Here is a 25,396-nt window from a genome sequence, read left to right on the forward strand (position 1 = left end):
TCCTGTAAGGTTCCTCCCCTTATTTTCCTGCTAAGGTGGAGCCCAGGTGTCCTTTCTGCCTAGGTCACTTTTCACAAAGATCATGATCAAAGGTCAGGTCGACCCCCTCCTCCCATTCTAGCTAGCTTATCTAATTATTATGTAGATCTGTCTTTAGGCAGAGAAAGTCCTAGTTCCCCTCTCCTATGGACTTGCTAATTACTTTTAGTTAAGTCAATCTAAGTTTCAATAGCTGTTTGCTTCCTGACGGAAGCCAAGTCTTTCTCTCTCCAGGTCTGCCATTTTGACACAATTATTTTTGAACTATATTAATAATCAAAGCTTTCTCAAATCTTCCTAAACCATTTCCAATACTAGTACAGTCAGTACCACACACAAAAGAGAAAAAAAAAAAGAAAAAAAGAAGGAAAGAAAGAAAGAAAGAAAGGGAAAAGAAATAGGGTCTCACTAACAACTTGCAAAGGACCTCACCAAGTTGCTGAGGCTGACTACTAATCTGTGATCCTCCTGTCTCAGCCTCCCAAGTACTGAGATTACAGGGTAATGCACTCTCCCCGGCATTTCTGTTTCCTTTGCTGGGGACTGGCACCCCTGTAGCTACAGCTATTCATTCTGTGGGCGCAGGACACAAAGGCAAGCTTCTCAGGGTCAGTCACACTTTATTAAGTACACTGAAGGCTGAATGGGGCCTTTGGTCCTCTTCAGCCAGGAGAGAGCAGACTCCACAAGGGGTTCCCTGGGTTCAGGGTCGGAGAACACACCTGACCTCCGGCCAGCCAGCCTTTCAGGGTATCTCGGGGGCTCCCTGAAGTCTGAGGCCTGGCAGGGAGGGTGGGGTTTGGAGAGGGCGCTCCAGGGAGTCTCCTTGGCTCTGGAACTAGGCTGGTGACTTTTGGAGAAAAGGCTCTGGAGTAGCAGGCCTCTTTGGAGAAGGCCTGGGCTTCCGGAAGGCAGTGGCCTGTTTTGGTGCCGGTGGAGACCTTGAACCTTGAATGAAGCTTGGTGACCTGAGGCTCCCAGCCGGGGTGGCTGTGCCTCGTGCTGGATTTCCTAGCCCCCGAGCTGCTGGGGTCTGGGCTGCCTGCGCTTGACACCCACAACCCCGAGCCCGAGAGTCCCCGCCTGGAGGCCTTGCTTCCTTCCCCCTTCTTTCTGGCAACAGATGCAACGCCCTCGCCTGGCCCCGAGGCAGGCGGAGCCCGAAACCGATGCCTATGCGGAGAGGCCCAGAATCCTGGCCCTGCACGCAAGGCAGGAGTTGGGGGAAAGCAAGCAGCTGGGGTCCAGTCTTGTACCTGGGGGTGGGACAAGAGGGACCGCGGAGCCGGAGGCACACCAGGCATATGGGATACTCCACGACCGGAGCCTGGCCGGTGGTGCCTAGCCACAGGCGCTGCAGAAGCAGGAGCCGCAGGTCGTGGGCAATACGGCGGTGCCCCAGATGCAGCACCAGGGCCTGGGCCAGGGCCCCCGGGTCCCTGAACTCTGCAGGGTCCTTGTCGCTTGCCACGCATCCCCCCACGGCCCCCGAGGACCCAGAGTCCTTGCACTGAGGCCAGTGCCTTGTCTGCCTCTTAGAGCGGGCCCCTCGAGAAGGGAGGCTGGGGCTGGGCGAGGTGAGGGTGGAGCTGGGCAGGTCTTCCAGGCGGGAAGGAGACTGGCAGCCTGAGCGGGAAGACTTCCGCGGCAGGGACGGAGAGGACGAGAATGTCAGAGGAGAAGAGGGGCACTGCTGGGGGATGGAGGGAGAGGAAGACCGTGGAAGGGAGATGGAGGGGTAGATCTGGCGAAAGAATGTGGGGGAGCTTTGGGAGGAGAGCGAGTAAGGATACAGGGCAAAGTCAGAATTTGAGTCAGAAGAAAACAAAGGATCAGGGGAGTGGGGATACGGAAAAGGGGAGAAGGGGAGGTAGGGCTGCCTGGAAGAGAAGAAAGGTGGGTGGGGGGAGAGCGGATGCAGGCTGGGGGGAGAGGGGTCCACCAGCTGTGAGAGGCCCTGAGGGGGGCGCCCAGGGGGCACTGTCTTTTGTAGCAGCACCTGGTCCTTGTTTTGAGGCAACATTGCCTTGAATCCGGAAGGGAATGGGGAGCCGAGACCAAGGATGGAGACCTAGCAGAGTCAGGACCAGGATCTCCGGAGCTAGCTGTGGCTGAGAATCAAGGCTGCCTCCGTGCGCAGTGTGGCTCCAGCCTGGTGTTGCCGTGGGCCTTGGCTGCAGGCCAAGGACACGCCGCCTTCCGCACTGGGGTCTGGAGTCGCTCAGGTGGGTCCCGGGTCTAAGCTTGGCTTCTCACTTCTGTGGATTCAGCCATTGATGAGGGATAAGTGGGGATGGCAAATCATAGCTGCCTCTTGGGAGCCGAGGGGCAGCAATGACTATCTGGATGGGGTAGGGAGGAAGACAGAGCCCAGCAGACCTGCAGATAGAGACAGAGCCCAAGATATGGGGAGGACTCGACCATTTCTGGCTTTGCCTCAGGTGCCCAGGTCTAGGCTGAACTCACCAAGACCCTTAATGCCTGTCACATTTAGAGTCAGAAGAGCTGGCAAAAATGCTCTAGGAAGGTGAGAAGCTGAGAGGAGAGGAGGGGGTGGGAGGGTGGTGTCAGAGGAGGGGGCTTTGGGAATGGGGTCTGAGATGGGAACAGGAATGAGGAGTGTCCTGGTGCTCCGAGTTCTTACCAATGAGGACTCCTCTGGGATGTTTCACAAGGTACTTCAGCAAAGAAGGAACCTGGGAAAGAGAGGAGCAGTCACCAAAGGGTGAGTCCTCCTCCTCTGCCCCTTAGCATCTGTCACCCTGAACTCACTGGGACCCAGACTTCTGTGTGCGGGTTGCCCTCAGTCCTCCTGCAGCCAGGCAGAGGTCTTCTGTTTTACAGGTTTTTGTCCTCCGACTCCTGACTCAAAGACGCTGCAAGCATTCTGGTTTCCTACCAGTGTGATTCTCCTGGTCCTGTCGCCCCTGATGCTGATGTCCTTGAGGTCAGCCTGGCCCTGGCCAAGATGGCTTATCCCGCCCAGCAGCAGTGGGGCCAGCTGGTAAAAGCCTCTGGTACACTGGGACTCTAAGGGGCGGCACGGCCGCCCCCTGCGGGAGCTGGGGGCCCCATTCCTTGGAAGCGCTTCTCCCTGGGTCAGCTGCCGCTGTCACAGAGGCCAGATGCTGACGTCATAGAACCTTCTCCCCAGGGCTCTGGGCTCTGTGCGATCACACCAAGGCTGGTCCTAAACAAAACCAAAGCAAGCAAAATTGTCCTGTGTGCTCTGTCCCCCCAAACACTATAGACAATAGCATATAATGAGACAATTATATAATATTAACTTCACTCAGACTACCCAGAGAAGAGGATACAATGTACTTGACAATTCCCATAGATCTTCAATGTCTATATTTAGAATTCTAGATGACTTTTTCTAGTATCACCTTTTCCATTGGACCTCATGCTCTAAGGACTAGGATACAGCGGGGCTCAAACGCTTTCCGTCACTCCCCACTTCGCCATCCGTTCGTTGTTCAGAGAGCTCTCCTTTCAACCTCCCTTTGCCAGCCCCACCGCCTTCAGATATACTTATGTTTTTTTTATTTTTTTATTCTTATTTTTTTGTGATGCTGGGGCTTGAACTTAGGAACTTCTACCTCCAAACTACATCCCCAGCCCAATTTTTTTTTGTTTTTGTTTTTTGTTTTTTGGTTTTTTTGGTGGTGGTACTGGGGTTCCTGGAAACCCTTCTACCTCCGGGCTACACTCCCAGACCCATTTTTATATTTTTATTTGGAAACAGGGTCTCTTAAGCCAGCAAGACTGACTTCGAACCTGCGTGATCCTCCTGTCTCAGCCTCCCAAGCATGGGATTACAAGTGTGTGCCACCACGCCCGGCTATTCTTTATTTTAAAACAGGGTCTCTAAGTTGCAGAGGGCCTCACTGAGTAGCTTAGGCTGGTCGTGAATCCAGATCCTCCTGTTTCAGCCTCCTAAATACTGTAATAAAGTAGTATTTGTTTCAGCCTCCTAAGTACTGTAATAAAATAGTATTTATCTATTTGTGGTACTGGGGATGGAACCCAGGGGCATTCTACCTCCAAGCTATACCCCCAGCCCTATTTTTTATTTTTTATTTTGAAACAGGTTCTCACTGAGTTGCAAAGGGCCTCACTAAGTAGCTGAGGCTGTCCACGAACCGTGATCCTCCGGTCTCAGCCTCCCAAATGCTGGGATTACAATTGTGCACACCCGACTTATGTTTTAATAACTATTTTCTTAACACCTTTATTAAGATGTAATTCGCATGCCATACAATCCACCCATTTAACACATCCAATTCAATGTATTGTATATTAACAGGGTTGTACAACCATCTCCATGATCTAATTTAGAACATTTTTAGTTTTTCCCCAAAAGAAAAAAATTCCATATTTATTAGCAGTCACACCATTCTTTACTCCCCACAGGCCCTGGAAATCACACATCTACTTTCTGTCTCTCTATGAATGTATGTATTCTAGACATTTAATATAAGTGGCCATTACTTTTATTATTATTTATTTATTTATTTATTTAGGTTCTAGGGATGGAATCCAGGGGCATTCTTCCTCCAAGTTACACCCTGGTCCTATTTTTTAGTCTCTTTTATTTATTTTGTATTTATTTTTTTGGTGGTACTGGGGTGGAACCCAGACTTTCTACCTCTGGGCTACACTCCCAGACCTATTTTATACTTTATTTGGAAACAGGGTCTCACTAAGTTGCTGAGAGCCTCACTAAGTAGCTGAGGCTGACTTCGAACCCGTGTGATCCTCCTGTCTCAGTCTCCCAAGCGCGGGGATTACAAGTGTGTGCCACCACGCTTGGCAGTCTTTTTTATTTTTTGGAACAGGCACTCACGGAGTTGCAAAGGGCTCACTAAGTAGCTGAGGCTGTCCGTGACCCACGATCCTCCGACTGCTGGGATTACAAGCGTGCGCCGCCACGCCCAGCTATTTTTATTTTTTTTTAGCACTAGGGATTGAACCCAGAATGTTCTACTTTTGAGCTACACCTCCAGCCCTTTTTATTTTTTATTTTGAAACAGGGTCTAAGTTGCTGAAGTTGGCCTCAAACCTGCGACCCTCCTGTCTCCGTCTCCTGGGATTCAGGAGTGGACCACCACATCCAGCTTAAAAATGCTCTTTCCAGCCGGCTGTGGTGGCGCACGCTTGTAATCCCCGCGCTTGGGAGGCGGAGACAGGAGGATCGCGCAGGTTCGAAGCCAGCCGCGCTGGCGTAAGAGACCCTGTTTCAAAAATATAAAATATGTCTGGGAGTGTAGCCCGGAGGTAGAAGGGCTTCCAGGAACCCCAGTACCACCAAAAAAAAAAAAAAAAAAAAATGCCCTTTCCAGGCAACAGGAAGAGGTCGAGCTATAGAAAGGGCCCTATAGTGAAGCAATTAAGGTGACCAATCAGAGGGTATGGAATAGGGGAGGATGGAGCCTCTTTAAAAAGCAGGAGGTAGCCGGGCGTGGTGGCGCACACTTGTAATCCTCGCGCTTGGGAGGCGGAGACAGGAGGATCGCGCAGATTCGAAGCCAGCCGCGCTGGCGTAAGAGACCCTGTTTCAAAAATATAAAATATGTCTGGGAGTGTAGCCCGGAGGTAGAAGGGCTTCCAGGAACCCCAGTACCACCAAAAAAAAAAAAAAAAATCAGGAGGTACATAAACATATGTATCAAAGTTAATCACCAAATAAGCATGGGAGGGAGGGGGCGGGAATGGGATGGGGGCTGGAGGAGGGCTAATTGGATGATGTGTGCTTGTATATCCTCTCAAGTCTTGTACTCCAATGTGATGTATGATTACAATGCACCAATAAAAATAAATTGTTATAACCCAACTTAAGCGAGGCATGAGAGACCCGAGAGCCTGGGGAAATTTCCAATAAGAAGCCTTTATTAACGCCAACAGCAGTACCCTCAGTCCAAAATCTGCCGGGAAGAGAGGCTTTTAAAGGGAAAAAAACCACATGCAGGTAGATCGGGATGAGCCAGAGCAAGCAAGCCATCTTACAGAAGCAGAACTGGTGGTTATCTATCTTATTTGGCAAGAGCTTAATGTCTCAACCTTGAGCAACACAATTTACTTTTGTACAGTGGGGAAGAAAGGGAGGAGGTGAGCCCGGTATGGTGGCACATGCTTGTAATCCCAGCACTCGGGAGGCTGAGACCAGAGGATCGCGGTTCGCGGACAGCCTCAGCTACTTAGGCCCTTCGCAACTCAGTGAGACCTTGTTTCAAAATAAAGAATAAAAAAAAAATAGGGCAGGGGGTGTAGCTTGGAGGTCAAATGCCCCTGGATTCCATCCCCAGACCCACAAAAAAAAAGGGGGGGGGAGGCAGTAAGTGAACCAGTGCAAGGTGTCTGACAGAAACAAAATGGTGTTCCTTTGGTTCTTACGTTCCCCACTGGTTTTACTGACTCTAAAGCAAATCTTTGGTTTCTGTGGTGTTCTCGTCCTCTTTTAAGACGGCCAAACTAGTGTATTGGGTGTGTGTGTGTGTGTGTGTGTGTGTGTGTGTGTGTGTGGTACTGGGGGTGGAACCCAGAGGCATTCTACCTCCGGGCTATACTCCCAGACCCATTTTATATTTAATTGGAAACAGGGTCTCACTAAGTTGCTGAGAGCCTCACTAAGTAGCTGAGGCTGGCTTCGAACCTGTGCGATCCTCCTGCCTCAGCCTCCCAAGTGTGGGGATTACAAGCATGCGCCACCACGCCCGGCTAGTGTATTGGGTTTTTTAACATCATCATTTTTACTGTCTGTATTCGTTGTACATATCTACTGAACCAATTCATTAAGCAGGGGGCTGTGAGTAAGGCCAGGAGCAGAAGAACTAATGGGCCACTCATGGCACTAATTCAGGTGGTGACCCAAGGTGACCCCGGAATGACTGCTATAAAAGCAACAGGTTTCTCCGAGAGCCCCTTGTTTGAGGAACAGGAGGTCTAGTCCCCTCCTGTTCTGAAGAACCATCTCAGCCAAGGAGTTTAGGCAGTCCTCTAGTTGGCGCATGCTGGACTCTATGTCTGCCAGTTTTTGTTTGTTTTTGTCAATCTGTTTACTAAGAGTTTTGAAATTTATATCCTTTAGTTTTTAGTAGTGAGACCGAGATGCAAGGAGTTAGTCCTGATACACAAGCAAACCATATTCCCTGGGGTCAATGAGAAGGGTGTTTTCTGGGCCCCCAGGCTGAATTACCTTCAGACAAGACTCATGGAAGGGGAAGTCCTATAGCTTAGAAGACTCTGACTTAAAACATAGTCCCTGTCCCTGTAAATCACCCAGAGTGAGTTCTGGGTTGTTACCCTGGTGACAACGGTTACTATGAGTCAGTTTTCTGGCTGAGTGGTTACTGCAGCCTCTGAGAGGCTGGCTCCCATGCCCACGTAGGAAGGGGGCTCAAGGTTGGAGCCTTAAGGGTAGGGACTGGGGCTGGAGGTCTTTGAACAGGAAGTAGGAAGGGCATGTTAGATTAGGTCTGACCTTGGGGAAAAGGAACTTTAGTTTTATCTTCGTTGGTTGTTTTGTCTTCTGGACAATCCACCTATCCTGTTGGTCCTCGTATTTCTGGTCCAGAGCGGGCTTGACGTGTGTCCAATGGATCCAGATGGGCTTTTCAGCTTCTTTTAGCAATGTGGTGCTGTCAGGGCCATGGCCCAAGGGCCAGTCCACCGAGGCTTGACTTTTGGACGAACACTGGATCTCCTGGCTAAAGGGTGCAGAGTGGGGAGGCAGAGAAGTTTCGGTAGGTGCTCGAGCACCAGCCATGGAAGTTTTCTTTTGTTTTGTTTGTTTTGTGATACCGAGGAACCCAGGGGCTTTTCTACCTCCAGGCTATACTCCCAGACCTATTTTTTATATTTTATTTGGAAACAGGGTCTCATTAAGTTGCTGAGAGCCTCACTAAGTAGCTGAGGCTGGCTTCGAACCTGTGTGATCCTCCTGTCTCAGCCTCCCAAGCGCTAGGATTACAAGCGTGCACCACCATGTCTGGCACCACGGAAGTTTTTAGTCTCTGACCAGAGTCACTGTAAGGCCTGTAAAGAACTGATTAAATTATGGTTAACATTAAAATAGTCATTTCTCAACTTGGGCAGAATGGGAGGAGGTCTGCCAAAGATAACTTTTCTTCCTTTCTTTCTTTCTTTCTTTCTTTCTTTCTTTCTTTCTTTCTTTCTTTCTTTTTCTTTTCCTTTTTTTTTTTTTCGGTACTAGGGATGGAACCCAGGGGCATTCTACCTTTGAGCTACACCCCCAGCCCTGTTTTTTATTATTTACTTTGAAACAGGGTCTCACTGACTTGCAGAGGGCCTCAGTAATTAGCTGAGGCTGGCCGCAAACCCAGATCCTCCAGTGTCAGCCTCCTAAAGTCTGGGATGACAAGTGTGCACCACCAAGCCCACCTGAAAGATAATTTTAAAGGAAGTGTTTTCCTACACATAGGGAGTGCACCTTACACAGAAGAGAGCACAGGCGAGGAGTTTTGTCCAACATTTGCCAGTCTCCAGAGCCAATTCAGTGAGAGCCTCTTTCAGGGTCCTGTTTATCCTTTCTACCTGTTTTTGTCTCCTGGGATTCTTCCAGGGTTTTTTTTTTTGTTGTTTGTTTTTTTTTTGGTGGTACTAGGGGTGGAACCCAGAGGCTTTCTACGTCTGGGCTATACTCCCAGACCTTTTTTTATATTTTATTTGGAAACAGGGTCTCACTAAGTTGCTGAGAGCCTCACTAAGTAGCTGAGGCTGGCTTCGAACCCGTGCGATCCTCCTGTCTCAGCCTCCCAAGCGCGAGGATTACAAGCGTGCGCCACCACGCCCGGCTCTTCCAGGGTTTTTAAAGCAGTCGTGCTTGGGGCCGGTAACGTTGCTCTCCAGTAACAGAGTCACAGAGTCTAGGGCTGAAGTAGTGAGGAATTCTACTCTCTAGGTATCAAGGAGGAGAGTCTGTTAGTGAGTCAGATGGGTATCCGAGATCCATCGGTCTGGGGGAGACCGTGTCTCCCCCCAGTCTCTACGGCATATGGACCAATTATTTGGAGCTCTTGGCCCATAGCCAATTTTGAGGCCTCTTCAACCTACAGGGCAGTGGTGGCCATGGCCCTCAGACAGGCCATCCTGTCTCTTGGAGAGGTATGCAACCGGCCGCTTCCAGGGTCCCAGGTTTTGGGTAAGGACTCCTTCTGCAATCCCTCACCTTTTATCAATATACAGTTGGAAGGGTTTTTCAAGGTCCAGGAAGGCTAGAGCCAGTGCCTGGTTAAGGCCTTTTTTTTGAGGGATAAGAGCCTCATTTTTTATCTTAGTCCAAATTATTTTCTCTCCCTTTTCTTTGGTGATCTCATTCAGTGGCTTGGCTATTTCTACAAACCCTGAAATCCATAGTCGGCAGTAGCCAGCTGTCCCCAGGAACTCGCGAACTTGTCTCTTGGTAGTGGCTGGGGATTCTGTAGGATGGCTTGAATGTGGCCAGCTGAGAGCTTCTGGACCCTCTCTTCTAGGAGGTATCTCAAGTGGGTGACCTTAGAGCCGCAGATTTGAGTCTTTTTAGCAGGAACTCTCTAACCCAGCTCCTGTAGGGTCTTTAATAAGTACGGGGTGGTCTGATAACATTTAGACTCAGTTTGGGCGGCTAGGAGTAAGTCATATACATACTATAACAGTGCAGTCTCTGGGTGGTTATGTCTGAAAACCTGTAAGTCCTGGCTGAGAGCCTCATAGAACAGGGTTGGTGAGTTCTTGAATCCCCGAGGCAGCCGCGTCCAAGGCGCGTTGTCCTGAAAATCCCCCTTCTGGGTCAGTCTGTTCAAAAGCAAACAGGGGTTGACTCATCTCAGCCAAGGGTAAACTGAAGAACACACCTTTCAGTTTCAAAGCGCTGTAGACAAAATGGCGAGGCGTCAGGAGGCTGGAGAGTGTAAGGGTTAGGCACAGCAGGGTGGAGAGTTTCAACTCCCTTGTTTACTTTTCTCAGGTCCTGGACAGGCTGGTAGTCATCGGTGCCTGGATTTGGGGCGAGCAGCACAGGAGTGTTTCAGGGGGATTTGCAAGGAGTTAAGATACCAAACTCAAGAAGTTGGTTAATGTGTTTAGTTATTTCCTCAGGCCCTGAGGTTAACTGGATACTGTTGTACCCCATTGGAAAAGTGTTGCTAACCAGTTGTATTACAGTCTAAGTCAGGACTGAAAAAGTAGCTCCCTTATCTATCAGAAAGTCAACAGGTGTGCCCCCAGCTTACTGAATGCTGGGATTACAAGCATGCGCCACCACACCTGGCTAAATGCCATTTCCCAAGTACCAGGCATGGTGGTGTACACTCGTAATCCTAGAATTTGGAAGGCTGAGACAAGAGAATCACAGGTTTGAGGCCAGCCTTATCAACTAGGCAAAGGTCTCCATAACTTAAGTGAGACCCTATTTCCAATTAAAGAATAAAATAGGGCCGGTGGTATAGCTCAGAGGTAGAATAATTTGAGCTATTTCTTCTTTTTTAAATATAAAATTTTTTTTGGTGGTTCTGGGGTTCCTGGAAGCCCTTCTACCTCCAGGCTACACTCCCAGACCTATTTTTTTTTTTAATATATTTTTTTTTGGAAACAGAGTCTCTTAAACCAGCGCGGCTGGCTTCGAATCTGCGCGATCCTCCTGTCTCCGCCTCCCAAGCTCAGGGATTACAAACGTGCGCCACCACGCCCGGCTAAATATAAATATTTTAATCTACAATGTTTTCTTCTTTTTCACTGCATCTGATAAGTTCTGGTATGATGTGTTTTTATTTTCATCCATCTCAAAATATTTTCTAATTTCCCTCGTAATATCTTAACTTAGATTATTGATTATTTAAAGGTGTGTTGTTTATTTTCTGTATACATGTAAATTCCCCAAATTTGGTTCTCCTTTGTTTTCTAATTTAATGCTCTGTTGATTGAACACACTTCATATGATTTCAATCCTTTTTAATCTACTGAAACTTGCTTTGTGGCCTAACATTGCTCTATTCTAGACAATGTTTCATCTGCACTTAGATTGGATATTGTGTTGTTGAACAGAGTGTTCTTTGATGTCTATAAAGTTTAGTTGGTTTATATTGTTGCTCAAGTATTTTATCTCCTTATTGATTTTTTTTTTGTCTATTATTTGGATACTGCGTGTATGGTGCTAGGGATTGACCAGGAGCATTCTACCTCTGATCACACCCGAGACCTATTTTATTTTTTATTTGGAAACAAGGTCTCCCTAAACTGCTGAAAGCCTCACTAAGTTGCTGAGGCTGGCTTCAAATCCTCCTGTCTCAGCCTCCCAAGTACTAGGATTATAGATGTGTGCCACCATGCTTGGTTTGAATACTATATTTTTGAAGAGAGGGTACTGGGTGTTGAACTTGGGGGCATTCTACCCACAGCTCCATTTTATTTTTATTTTGAAACAGGGTCTTGCTACTTACTAGGTTGATGAAAGTCTCATTACTTGCTGTGTCCTGCAATCCTCCTGTCACAGCCTCCCAAGTTTACAAGTGTGTACCACCATGCCTGGCTTGCACACTACGGTTTTAAGATAAGCTAGATAAGGCACGAGCTTGCGCTGACAAACAACACTGACTCTCCAGTTTTTAGTGAGGCTGTCCATGATTAGCGTCCTCAGGACTCTCTCCCCCTCAGGAATAATGCTTGCTTAGAGAGGTGCCAAAGGACGTGAGAGTCAAGGTCATTAAATACAAATTCTTAATACTACCATTTCTCCATTCTATAGTTAATCTGAATTCAGACTGTCCCAGAGAAGACCAATGTCAAGATTTGCTCTCAGGACTTCCGGGAAGATGGCGACTGAGAAAAGCGGGGCTTAAGAGCCCCGCTAACAACCAATCTCCATTGCCACAAAATCAGCGCCTTTCATAGCCAGAAAATACCATCACCAGAGAAACAAAAAAAATCACCAGGCTCCAGAGAGAAAGCGGACTGAGAACAGAGCTCAGAGCCACAGAGATACACCGGCCTCACGCCCGAGGACGCGGCAGCAGTGCCATACTGCCGGCGGCAGCGGCGACTTCACCGGATGGCTACAGCAAGCCGAGGTGAGCCGCTGCGGAACAGCCAGGTGGGATCTTCCGGTGCAGGGAGCATCTAAAGCTCCCAGTGGCTGAGCTCAGCACACGCTGCAGGGATTCAGAGTGGAACTCAAAACCAAGAAGAAATACGCCAGCCTCACGGCCGAGGGCGTAGCAGCGGCGCCATATTGCCACCGGCGGCAGCAGCAGAGAATTCACCGAATCCAGTACAGCTACATCTGCGTACTCAAGAACAGTGAGCCAAATTGTGGGCCACAGAGGAGAAATCCCAGTACTGTACTCCCTGGGACTTGACCCAGTGGGGGAGTGGCGGTGGCAGAGATATCACACCATAGGAGAACGTGCAACCTGGCACCCCCCACAGTCTAAAGCAGCCTCTATCGACTCTCTGGGTCGGAGACTCTGCGATACAACCCAGTAAAGGAGTAGTGGGGTCTGAGATACCACAGACTCGAGATCCAGAGCACCTTAAGTGAAGTCATAGTGACCCAAGGGAAGAACCCAGAGAAGGCACAAACTTCCAAAATCATGGGAAAGAGGAATAATACTGGAGCAATGAATGCCCACAACCCCACAACATCAGAACCCGATAAAACAGAAAATCAGAGATTTCTAGAAGATCAAATCAGGAAAATAACTGTAGAAATAATAGATGTGCTTCGAAAAGAACTCAGAGAGAGCCAAAAAGAGATAAAGGATGCAATTAATGAAGTAAAAGCCTAAATTCAAAGCACAAACAACCGATTAGACCACATGGAGAACAGAATCTCGCTCTTAGAAGATGATCATTCCAAAAATGAACGCATAGTTTCTAATCTAGAAAAAAATATCCAACAGCAGGAATCTGATATTGAAGAAATATGGGCCCATTTTAAGAGAGCTAACCTAAGAATAATTGGAATAGAGGAGGGAAAAGAAAGTGAAACCAAAGGGATCAACAATCTCTTCAAGGAAGTAATAGCAGAAAATTTTCCAAACATAGAACAAGAGGTTGATACACAGGTCCAGGAAACTTATAGAACTCCCTTTAGACAGGATCGGAGAAGAGGATCCCCACGCCACATAATTGTCAAAATGACCAATGTGGAAGCCAAGCAGAGAATCTTAAAGGCAACAAAAGCAAAGGGCCAAGTGACATTCAGAGGCAAACCAATTAGAATCACTCCAGACTTCCCAAACCAAGTCATGAGAGCCAGAAGGGCTTGGAGTAACATATTCCAAACTCTGAAAGAAAACAACTTCCAGCCAAAAATTTCCTACCCGGCAAAACTTTCTATCAAATTAGATGGAGAAATAAGCTTCCATGACAAACAGAAACTGAAGGAATTTATGTCTTCAAAATCAGCACTAGAGAAAATACTCAAAGAGATTAACTACAAAGAAGAAATAGGTAACACACACCAGAACCAGAGAAACAAGATTTTCCATCCAACAGACAACTAAGATTGGTTATCTGTGGAGATTCATTATTTATGTTAGTCTTTTACCTATCTCTAAATGGTATTGTTTGCCTTTATTGTTGTTAATTTTTAGGATTTCTAGTTGGAATATTAATATACCTTCAGATATAGCATTTGGAAATATTTTATCCCATTCTATCAGTAACTTTTAACTCTGTTTACATTGTCTTTGGATATACAATATCTTTTTTATTTTTTAGGGAGTTTATATACTCTTCTGTTGCCTGTGCCATTGAAATCATATCCAAGAAATCACTGCCAATTTCAATGTTGTGAGGTTTTATGACCCAGATTTTCTCCTAAAAGTTTATAGTCTTAAGATTTATATTTAAGTCTTTTATCTATTTTGAGTTAATATTTGTATATGGGATTAGGTAAGAGTCCAACTTTATTCTTTTCCATGTAATTATTATGTTTCAACAATATTTAGTTAGAAGATTATTATTTCCACCACCAAATGTTCGTGGAAACCTTGTCAAAAATAACTTGACAATATGGGGAAGAATTTAGCTCTAGGCTTTTATTTAACTCCAATGGTTTATATATCTGCCTTTAGAATAGTACTACACTGTTTCAATTATTGTAGCTTTATATGGTTTGAAATCAGAAAATATATATCTTCTAGCTTTGTTCTTTTTCAAGATCATTTTGGGTATCTAGAGTCCATATTCCATATTAGGATAGATTTTTTTCTGAAAAATAAATATATAAATATATGATAGTTTCACCTAAAAAATAGAAAAAAATATTCTCTGGTAAGAAAGAAAGTAAAAAGAAATATTGAAATGTTATCTTTAAGTCATCAAAAACTTGGTATCAGACAAATGAAACTGTTATGTGAGATTATCATTTTTAATTTTGGATAAATTGCTATAATACTAGATGTCAACCACTAAGCCAAGCATGGGAGGGAGAGATGGGGAGAGAATGGGGTGGGGATTGGGTGGGGGCTGACTGGGCGATGTGTGCATGTATGTCTACAAAAGTTTGTACCCCACTATGATGTATGAATACAGTGCACAAATTAAAAAAAAAAAAAGATTTGCTCTCAACAGAAATATATGTAAGTGAGAGATGATAGAGCCTTCCAATGATCATCCTATGGTGCCTGAGTTAAAGGAGGCTTTGGTCATTAAAGCCTGATATCAGCCGGGCGTGGTGGCGCACGCTTGTAATCCCCGCGCTTGGGAGGCTGAGACAGGAGGATCGCACGGGTTCGAAGCCAGCCTCAGCTACTTAGTGAGGCTCTCAGCAACTTAGTGAGACCCTGTTTTCAAATAAAATATAAAATAGGTCTGGGAGTATAGCCCAGAGGTAGAAAACCCCCTGTGTACCACCCCCAGTACCACCAAAAAAAAAAAAAAAAAGCCTTATGTCTATCTTTCTTTCTTTGTTTTTTTTTTTTTTTGTTTGTTTGTGTTTTTTTTTTGTTACTGGAGATTAAACTTTGAACCCAGGGACATTCTACCTTGGACCTACACTCCCAGTCTTGTTTTATTTTTTTTAATTTTGAAAGAGTTGTCTTGCTTAAATTGCTGAGGCTGGCCTTGAACCTGTGAGCCTCTTGTGTCAGCCTTCCAAGGACTGGGATTACAGGTGTGCACTAGCACACCTGGATCTTTTGAACTTTTGACACAGTAAAAAATTGTGTGTAGGGGTGGGGGTGCGTGCGCACATGCACATGTTCTACGGGTTTTTCTTTTTTTATTCCAGGGCAATTCATCATAATAAAATTAAGAATTAGGAATAGGCCAGAGTTACAGCTTGTATAAAATGGGAGCAGGGCACGTATGGAAGGTAGGATAGGCAAACTTTCAGCCATATCGGGTTTAGGAAGGAGGGAATGTGGCAGTGGGGACCCTGAACCTCAGGACTTGCTATGCCAGGACCAAGACAGTCCCAGATTAACCGAGACAATCGGCCACCATAAAACTTGACTTCCTTTGGAAAGCATTCATATTCTAGAAATATGAGAACCTCAACTTGAGTTCTAGCAACTGATTAAACCTGTGGAGGGGGTCATGGGGCCACTGATGTTCAGTGTTCAAAAGTACAGATGGCCTGGGATTTGAAACTAGCGTCGAACGTGGGCTTAGTCTAGCGGGACCGGGCCCCTTTCATGTATGATCTGATGCAAATGTGCGCTCACGTGTACTCCTGGTGGAGAATGATCACTCCACCGGGGGTGGAGTCAGAATTTAACTGAAGGCTGGCGTCTGAAGACTTAAAGAAGCTGCCAGAGAACACCCCACATTCAGATTCGGAAATGTCCAGCAGAGCACAGTCTCTCACTACCCTGATGTGAAATGTCTAGGCTAAGCCCAGGCACACTGGCCGCTCCTTTCCTCATTCTGTATTATTTACCGTGAGTGTAGTAAAGCTTTGCTGACCGGGTGAAGGGGAGTTTGCTCTGCCTTTGGGCCAAGGTTGTAAGTGTGAGGTTATCTCACCAATTGCTTCCATCATACAGAGATGTTATCTACTGCGTGCTGTCTCACCCCTCTCCCAGGCTCAAGAACAGGGTGTTCTATTTCTTTTAAATGCTGTATAGCGAGCTCTCCACACACGCCTGCAAATGATTGTTAAGAGAATGCACAGATGGGTTGATAGGAAAGAATTTGACCTTTGTCACTTTTTATTCCAGTCCTGAGGAGTTGCACATTGTAATACTGAGGAGGGTAAGAGAGAAGGCGTTACCTGAAGAATTACTCTATTCTTGCAGAAGTCATGATTATAGAGAGGTGCCAAACTGGGCGTGGAGGTACACACTTAAAATCCCTGTACTTGGGAGGCTGAGATAAGAGGATCACAGGTTCACAGACAGCCTCAGCAGCGTAGCGAGGCCCTTTGACATCTAGTGAGGCCCTGTTTTAAAATTTATTTTGAAATAAAATAGGGCTGAGGATATAGCTCAGAGATAGGATGCCTCTGGGTTCACTCCCCAGAGCAAAGAAAGAAAGAAAGAAAGAAAGAAAGAAAGAAAGAAAGAAAGAAAGAAAGAAAGAAAGGAAGGGCTGGGGGTGTAGCTCACAGGTATAATTCCCCTGGGTTCAATTCCAGTAAAGTGCGCTCTCTCGCTCTCTCTCTCTCTCTCTCATGGCAGACAACAACAGAAACATAAATATTTAATAGAAAAAACAAGTGAATTCTAGAATTTCAAACCAGTAAGTTTCTATTTGCTTGTCAACAGAATTTTCTACTGGATTTTTAAATAGCATGTGTAAACTCTTGGGTGGGAAACAAGTGATCACAATGGCCACAGTGAATTCAAGTACAATCATCACCTGTAGAGAACGCCCAGCCTTCTGGATGTGGCACATGTGCTGAGTCATTAGGGAAGGCAGTTGTCTTCGGCTGCTAAGACTGGGTTGTTTAGAAAGACCAGAAAGTTATTTCCTACACTTCTGGATGTTGGCAGGTCCAAGGTCAAGGCGCACTCATCTGCAAAGGGCTTTCTTGTTTTGTTATTCCATGATAAAGGCAAAAGGGCAACAGAGCAATGAAAGAGAAAGAGAGAAAGGGAAGGAGGAAGAGAAAGAGAGAGAGAGAGAGCGTCCCCACATACCCACAAGAAAGGCTTGCTTTTATAACAAACCCAGGATAATGGCATTAATCCATTTGTGAGGACAAAGTCCTCATGACCTAATCACTACTTAAAAGTCCCAACTCACCATGCTGTTGCGTTGGAGAATGGATCTCCAACACATCAGCTTTGGAGGACACATTCAAGGCACAGCAGCAGTTGTGAACCTTCTAGCTCATTAGAAATGTGCTCTCTCTAAGCCAAGCACGGTGGAGCACGCTTGTAATCACAGCATTGGGAGGCTGAGACAGGAGGATCATGGTTCACAGACAGCCTCAGCTACTAAGTGAGGCCCTTTGCAACTCAGTGAGACCCTGTTTCAAAATAAAGAATAAAAAATTGGGCTGGGGATGTAGCTCGGAGGTAGAATGCCCCTGGGTTCCATCTCCAGTGCTGCAAAAAAAAAAAAAAGAGAAAGAAAGAAAGAAAAAAAGAAAGAAAGAAAGAAAGAAAGAAAGAAAGACAAGCAAAAAGAAAAGAAAAAGAAAAAATTAGGTCGGGGTATAACTTGGAGGTAAAATGCCTCTAGGTTCAATCCCCAGTACCTCCCCAAAAAAGAAAGAAAGAAATATGAAAAATGTATTAACAGAGTTCCACCTTTCCCAAATAGTATAAGTATTCTCACCTTTGCTTCCATGACTTTATTTTTCTTAACTCTTCCAAAGTTGACAGGCACTTTCAAACCAGCTACTATAAAAGACTTGCTATATGGGAATTTAAATTTGCATACTTGTGCCATGATCACAGTGAGTTGCTTTGGCAGTTTAGAATGGAATTTAACTTATCCCTGAGCGCTGTAGGCCCCTAAACTCGTAAGGTCTCCTTTACTACTTACCCTATAAAGTTTTTCACATTACTTTTCTTTCTTTCTTTGTAAATGACTTGTTAGCCAGAGTGTGAGCACTGTGAAGTCTGACTGTGAGGCCAGAGGAGGCCAAGGACAAAGGGCCTTCAGGAAGGTGAGAAAATGGCTCTAACCATCCTCCTGCCCCCTCCCCCACAAATGTACCTGTCCTGGCCCGCTGTTAAGTCCACCAATCAGAGACATACATGACTGTTTTGCTCTCTCTCCCTCCTAACACCCCATAGAGCCCCTAGTCTGTAAAGAAGAGGGCTCCTGACTCTTGTGGACTCTCTCTCTAGGTCAGGTCCCCTTCCAGGCTTCACTTCAATTAAAGAGCCTGTTCTGCTCCGTGGAGCCATGTTCTATCCTTATATTTCCTAACACTAAGGAGTACAATCATTGTGTGTATTTTTATCTTATCTTTTGCCAGAGTATCTTGATGTGGCCAGTGGATTACCTCTGATAAAGCTTACCTTCATCAAAGGGACTTCCACTTAAACAGTGTCTGAGGGCTTACTGTACCAAACATAGGTGACAACGCCTGAGAGGGTGGATCCAGGTTCTGGGGTGCAGATGACACTAGCTGGCATCACCTCCTCTCACGCCTCTGGGACAGTCAGTCCCCCCAGAGACTTGCCATCCTTACCATAATGGGGCCTAATGATACACGGCAGAAATGAGCCCAGAAAAGGGAAGCCTGCCTATTGCTGCCAGAAGCCATGGTGGGAGCCAAGAGGCCCAATTTCTAGGAGTCGGTTACCTATGTCACAGTCCCGTGAGGTAGATATACCTGGCCATCCTTAGAAGAGAATGCGTGACAGTGGATTCATGCTTTCACCCCTCTGCTGCCTGCACTTTCAGGACCAATGTGGCGGATGTGTCCTAAACCCATGCCCTAAGCCGGGTATGGTGGTGCATGCCTGTAATCCCAGCACTTGGGAGGCCAAGACCTAGGTTGGTGCCAGCCTCAGGAAACTAGCAAGGCCCTCCTCAACTTAGCAAGACCCAAAAGAATAAAATAGAGCTGGGGGTGTAGCTCAGAGGTAGACTGTCCCTAGGTTCCATCCTAGTACCACAAAATAGATAAATAAATAATAAACCCATGCCCGAGAGGTTGACGACAAAGCCCAGGGCTGAGACTTTCCCATAGCTGTCCACGCATGCCCATCCAGGTGGCGCTCTGCCAGCAGAGACAGCCAGGCACAGCATAGACCTGAGCTGTGCCCAGAGAGGATGCTCGGCACAAGGAGCCCTTCAAGATAAGTTCACCATCTTACCAGCCTCCTCTGCTGCTTAGAATGGCCCTTGTATGAGAGGTTGGAATGCTACAAGTTCCTGACCTTCAGGCATGAGGACTGCCCCACCCCATCGGTCTCACCCTGTCCTGGTTGGTTTGGGGCTTTGTAGACAGTTTTCCGCTGGTAAATTTTCCTTTCTGCTCTGGCATCCCTGCTGTGGACGCCACCTGATGTGAAAGGCTGGGAAGCCCCGGGTTCACCTCCTGCAGCCTGCAGTCCTGCCAAGGTGGGGGAGCGCTCTGAAGGTGTCTGGCCACTTAGCCTTGGGAACGAACTTGGGCACAAGAAGATTTCTTTCTGTGCAGCTGCAGATGCGCCTTTAATGTTTTTACTTTCGTCCTATATTGTGTCCCACCAGGCTCAGCAAAGTTGGAACCAGATCTCCCTCTTTGCCTGATAGGTAAATTCCTGTAGAGGAAGACAGGCCAAAGCCGTTTCCATCTGTTAAGGGCTTTCAGCACTTCCCCTATAAGTCTGTACTATGCACTGACCTGATTTCATTTCCTATAGGCTCAGAGTGGGAGCTTTTGGAAGAGGCCTGCCTTCGCTTTCTGAGAAAGAGAAGCTGAAGGCTATGAGAACTTTCCAGTCATTCCAGGGGCCTCTGCTCATCTCATAGGATGGTTAGAAAGCAAGAAACCCTGAATGGCGCAGTCAGACCCACAGGGCTGCTGCAGTTTTCTGTGGGTGGCCAGTTTTTAAAATTGGTTTGAGGGTCTTGGCATGGCACCCCTGTCGACCATTTGCTCACAAAGAGATTGACACCTGAGCCTTTGGAGTAGTTTTTGCTCTATCCAAATGACAGACTTCTGTCCTGAAATCATGGTGGGTGTTTCCCCCCAAATTAGAGAGATCTTTGCAGTTTTGAAGCCAGCCTCAGCAACTTAGTGAGGCTCTCAGCAACTTAGTGAGACTCTGTTTCCAAATAATTAAGAATTTAGGGCTGGGGGTGTAGCTTATAAGTAGAATCCTGGGGGTTCCATCCCCAGCACCATAAAAAAGAAAATAAAAAGATTAGAGCAATCCTTCTGGGCAAAGTGGTACATGCTACATGCCTTTAACCCTAGTACTTGAGAGGTTGAGACGGGGGATCACAGGTTCAAGGCCAGCCTCAACAACTTAGCAATATCCTCAGCAATTTAGTGAGAACCTGTTTCAAAATAAAAAGTAAAAAATAAAAAGTAAAATGGGCTAGGAGTGTAGCTTGGAGGTAAGAAGGCCCCTGAGTTCAATCCCCAGCATCACAAAAACAGACTGTGGAATGAGGAACGATGGAGTCGGCTGCACGCAGAGGTCGTAACTTGGAGACAGTCTCCCTCCTAGCTATCAGGAGGTACCGTGTGGTCCTTGCCTTCAGAGACCCCATGCCCAGCCTGGGGCAGACACGTGACATAGAACAGCAAAGGGCCAGGGGAGGCCGCCCACGTCCAGCTGAGTGCCTGGGTTTTCATCCCACCCACCACTGACTAGACATGTCATCTAGCAAGTTATTTCACCTCTCAAAACTTCAGTTTCTCCACCTCTAAAATGAATCACTTTTTATAGGGTTGCTCTGAGATATAAATAAAATGATACATGTAAGGTGCTGAGCATGGTGCCTGGTGTGTAGTGATTGTGAACACTGAATTGTTAGGGAACTAGCTAGGTGTGGTTGTCCCATTAGACAGGGGACCAGGCTTGGTGGGATCTGAAGTCCTCACATGTGAAGGGCGGAGCCCCAAAGGATGGGCAGCGTTCCCCTGGCAGAGCTGGAGGAAGGCATTTTAGAGCACAGAAAGGCAGAAGGGAAGCGAGTGGTGGTGCACACTTGTGATCTCAGTACTTGGGAGGCTGAGACAGGAGAATTGCAGGTTCAAAGCCAGCCTCAGCAATTCAGTAAGGTCCTCCACAACTTAGTGAGACCCTGTTTCAAAAAAAAAAAAAAAAAAAAGGTCGGGCATGGTGGCACACGCTTGTAATCCCTGCGCTTGGGAGGCAGAGACAGGAGGATCGCGCAGGTTTGTATAAAATAGGTCTAGGATTGTAGCCCTGAGGTAGAAGGGTTTCCAGGAACCCCAGGACCAACCACCAAAAAAAAAAAAAAAAAAGGTAAAATAGAGCTGAGGACATAGCTCAGTAGAAAGTCCCTGGGTTCAGTCCCCAGTGTCGTCCCCCCCCCCCACACACACACACGTAAAAGGGAAAGTACTGGGTTGGAAACTGGAGGCATGCTTTATGGAGGGGCGACTAGTACTGTGGCCAGAAGATCACCTCAATGGCCAGAAGAGAAAAGGCCTTTCTGGGATGCATGTAGGTAGTCTTCCAATACAGAGGACAGAGGCCCAGGGCCCCTTCATGGACTTGGTCCCCAAAGCCGAAGCTGCCACAGCACTACTCTCGGGGTCAGCCGCGGCCCGGAAGGGCGCTCCCTTCCCACCCACCCTCCGGCCTCCCTGGGTGCGGGCCTCCTCCCAGGGCCTGGCCACTCCCCGCATCCAGCGCCCCCACCCTCAGCCGGGTGGACAGGCGGGCGGAGGCTTCTCGCGGGGGCTGTGCCGGGTGGGCAGCTTTCCCAGAGCAAGGAGAGAAGCAGGGCTGAGTCGGCGCCAGCTTCCTCAGATGCAGACATTGCCGGCGGATGGCCAGCCTGCCCCAGCCGGTGTGAGCCCAAGGGCCCCTTCAGGCACTGGGCTCCTGCTCTGGGGTCTGCAGCCCGTGACCTCAGGGTAGTAGCATGTCACAGGGAGAGGCCAGAGGGACACCAGCCATGCCAGGAGTGGGCCATGGCCGGGCTAAGGCCAGAGCACGGTTGCTGCTGGGCACTGACGGGAAGAAGAGCCGCCTTAGCAGGACAAAGCAGGACCTGTGGGGAGAACCCAGCTGGACTGCACCAAGATGGCGCAGAGCTGCCCTTAGCCCTCCAGGGGCCAGGGCTGGGAGCCCGGCTCATGTCAGGGTAAGGAAATCTGGCCCAGCGGAGGGAGCTGGGAGGCAGAGGTTGGAGGGCGAGAAGCCACTCTGAGGGCAGAGCCGGGCTCAGTATTAGTGTTCCTGCCCGAGAGCAGGGGCATGGGCCCCTGACACCCCACAGGGCCGCACTGGCAGAGGCTGGGATGAATCAGAGCACTGCTGCAAGCTGGCCCTTCCCACTTCCCACGAGGACACTGAGGCTGGAGGAGGGCTTGAGAATTGCCCAAGGTTCCCAGGCAGCAGCAGCAGCAGCAGCAGGGCTGGGGCCTGGCTAGGTCAAGCATGGGCCCTGCCAAGCAGGGTGTGTCTCTGTGCTCCCTGTGGGCCCGAGGGCACCCCGCTAAGCTGGATTAGAAGACAGAGGTGGGGTGTTAGTGGAGCAGTAGAAACCAGGACCCTCAGTTCTGAGCCAGGCTTTGCGGGCATACTGCCATCTGAACCTAGCATAGGCCTTCCCCGGCTATAAAACAGGTAAGGGCTCAGAGCCACAAAGGCGAGCTGGGGTCTCTCTGAAGTCTCTATTCAGCACTCCTGGCACTAGAACACTCCTAGAAGTCAGGGTCGGCAGGGGGCCTGGCTCTCACGCACTCATGGGGCCCCTGCAGGGTGAGGCCAGTCCTGAGAACGCAGCGAGGGAGCGGAGCCGGGTGAGAACGCTGCGCCAGGCCTTCCTGGCCCTGCAGGCCGCCCTGCCGGCCGTGCCACCCGACACCAAGCTCTCCAAGTTGGATGTGTTGGTGCTGGCCACCAGCTACATCGCCCACCTCACCCGCATGCTCGGCCAGGAGCTGCCCAGCCCCGCCTGGCCGCCCTTCCTGCGTGGACTCCGCTACTTGCACCCTCTCAAGGTAGGTGAGGGGCCCAGGGACTTGGGTGGGGAGATCTTAATGCCCAGGGCCTTGGGGTGGGGGGTGCTGGATCGGGCCTCTGCCCTGCCTGAGCAGAACCGACCCTGGGGTCAGTTTTCTGGCTTTCTCAGAAGGAGAAAGAGTCTAGGCTGGCTCTTGGGACGGGGCTGACCCTGTGTCCCTCTGGGGTGGTGCGTAGAAATGGTTTCATGGGGACTTGGTTCCAACAAGAGGAGGGAAAGACTCTGGGGTTCTCAATATCAGGCAGAGAAGGGGAACAGTTTCAGGAGTGAGGGCCGGGGAATTAAACAGCACCCAGGGGAGTTCTGGACCTCCAGAGACTTCAGCCCCTTGCACAGTGACTGTCTGGCTGTCCTGCTGCAGGAAGACCCACCCTCAGCAACCGGGTGGGGGCTTCCAGCATGCGCCACTGGCCAGACTGTCACCTCGCTGGCCCGAACCTCAGCTTGATTACGGGTAAGATGGGAGCTAGCAGGAGCCTGCCCTGCCGGGTACACAAATGGGACGATGAATGAGAAATCTAATCAACAGTAACCTGCGGTGTCGGCTAGCGGGACTTGGGCGCTGAAGCTATCCCAGGAGCTGGGCTAAGCGCCGTAGTGCATTTCTGTCTCTTGACCCAACAAGGGACAACAGGAAGATTATGATGAGGAAACCGAAGCAGAAGCAGAGAGGTCAAGCGACTGGGTGCACTTGGAGTCCGGGGCGCCTGACTCGCAGCCACTGAGCTGGCCACGTGGTCCTGGAATAGCCGTAAGGGGCAGCTGAAGAGTTTCTGTGTGATGAAGGAAGGGCTATCTCCCCTCCCAGCAGTTACGAGATCAGGTTTTTTTTTTTTAATGAAAATACTTTCTACTCTCTCCCCTTAAATATCATAGTTCTGAAATATCTTGAAATGAGATTCCCCCCCCCCCCTTTCTTGCACTTACGGCTAAAATGTAAGAATCCGAGCTAACTGGGGCAAGAGGTGGCACGTGGTGCAGGGTCCTGGAGGGACGCCGCGGGGTTCTCAGCTGCAAATGGTGACAGGCGAAAGCCTGGCACTAGCTGATGACTGGTAAGCATGGTGGAGAGAGAACAAAGTGGGGCCTGGTTAGGTCTAGAGCGCTGGCAGACTGCTGGAGAGGGGATGGTTAGCCCCCTCTAATCAACCCCCTCAGCCCCAGGGGCAGGGGCTGCTGGGAAAATTCTCTAGGACCTCTTGACTCCTGCTGGAAGGAGGGATACTCCTCGGAGGGGCCCAGCTGGGAGGGAGTTTTCCCTGGCTCCATTGCTTGGTCCATTGCCCGGCCTCAGCCCAGGGCACCTGACCTCCCTCCCATCCTCGTCTCCCAACTGAAGCCTGCTCCTCCTGAACCTCTAAGCCAGGCTTAGGGTACCCGGAGGACCTGTGGGGCTCCTCGTGGTGGTGAGACCTCTGTTGTCGGTGCTGTGCTGGCTGGGGCGGGCCGGCGTGAGGCAGAGGAGCCAGGGAAGGCGAGCTTCGGGCACCAAGGATTCTGGACCGTGAAGAGCTGCAGTATCTTCACTCACCGCCCGTCCCGTGTCTTGCAGAAGTGGCCCATGCGATCTCGTCTCTATGCCGGAGGCCTGGGATGCTCTGGTGTCGACTCCACCGCAGCCATTGCCGCCTGCCAAAGAAGCAGAGATGCAGAGGTGGGGTCCCAAGTCTCTGGAGAGGCAGATGTCTTCCTTCCCGCCAGGCCACTCTCACCAGCTCTTGGAGATAAATGACCATCACATTCATCCCATCTCCCAGACTGTGACTCTTGCTCAGGGACCTGGATTTGCTAACAGTCCCTACCTGTTTTCTCAGCCATCGGATTTGACTCAGGCTCAGCTTCCAAGTTCTGCCATTCAGACCCGGTGAAGCAGCCGGCGCCTGCTGCGCAGGGCAGAGATCCTCGCTGTCGGCACCCTGGCGGGGACTTCTCAGGGGCTCTTCTGGGGCAGCTACGTGGAAGGGGAGAGGAAGGGGTTTGACTGGGTTCAAAGTTAAGCAAATCACTAATCCCCTTTTATCCACCAAGGCTCCTACAAATCCTCTGCACAGAGGGAGAGCACAGACATCACTGTGCAGGTGCAGTGGGTGGGGCTAGGATGGCAGCAGCCCCGGGTGCTGATGGGAAAGTCATGGGACCCCATAGGCTCTTGATAGCTGGAAATGTGAACAGATCTGGGCTAGAGACAGGTAGCCAGAGGAGAAACTGAAGAAAGGAATATATGTTTTTATTGCACCATGAGATGCTTACCCAATGTCAAAGAGTCAGCGAGGAATTTAGCATTCTTGTCTCT

At 48.7% G+C, this 25,396-nt stretch overlaps 2 protein-coding genes across 2 annotated transcripts; one reads left to right on the plus strand and one right to left on the minus strand.

The window, feature by feature from the left end:
• Nucleotides 1–877: 877 nt before the first annotated feature.
• On the minus strand, nt 878–2,062 carry PRR30 (proline rich 30; the record flags this gene model as incomplete). Its single annotated transcript, XM_080711335.1, has 1 exon — nt 878–2,062. One exon carries the CDS (start codon nt 2,060–2,062, stop codon nt 878–880), a length of 1,185 nt encoding a protein of 394 aa, XP_080567461.1.
• Nucleotides 2,063–21,996: 19,934 nt separating this feature from the next.
• TCF23 (transcription factor 23) lies at nt 21,997–24,835 on the plus strand (the record flags this gene model as incomplete). Its single annotated transcript, XM_080711062.1, has 3 exons — nt 21,997–22,218; nt 22,838–23,080; nt 24,656–24,835. 3 exons carry the CDS (start codon nt 21,997–21,999, stop codon nt 24,833–24,835), a joined length of 645 nt encoding a protein of 214 aa, XP_080567188.1.
• Between the last annotated feature and the right edge of the window lie 561 nt (nt 24,836–25,396).

Source organism: Muscardinus avellanarius (assembly GCF_963383645.1).
Source record: "Muscardinus avellanarius genome assembly, chromosome: 15".
NCBI lineage: Eukaryota > Metazoa > Chordata > Mammalia > Rodentia > Gliridae > Muscardinus > Muscardinus avellanarius.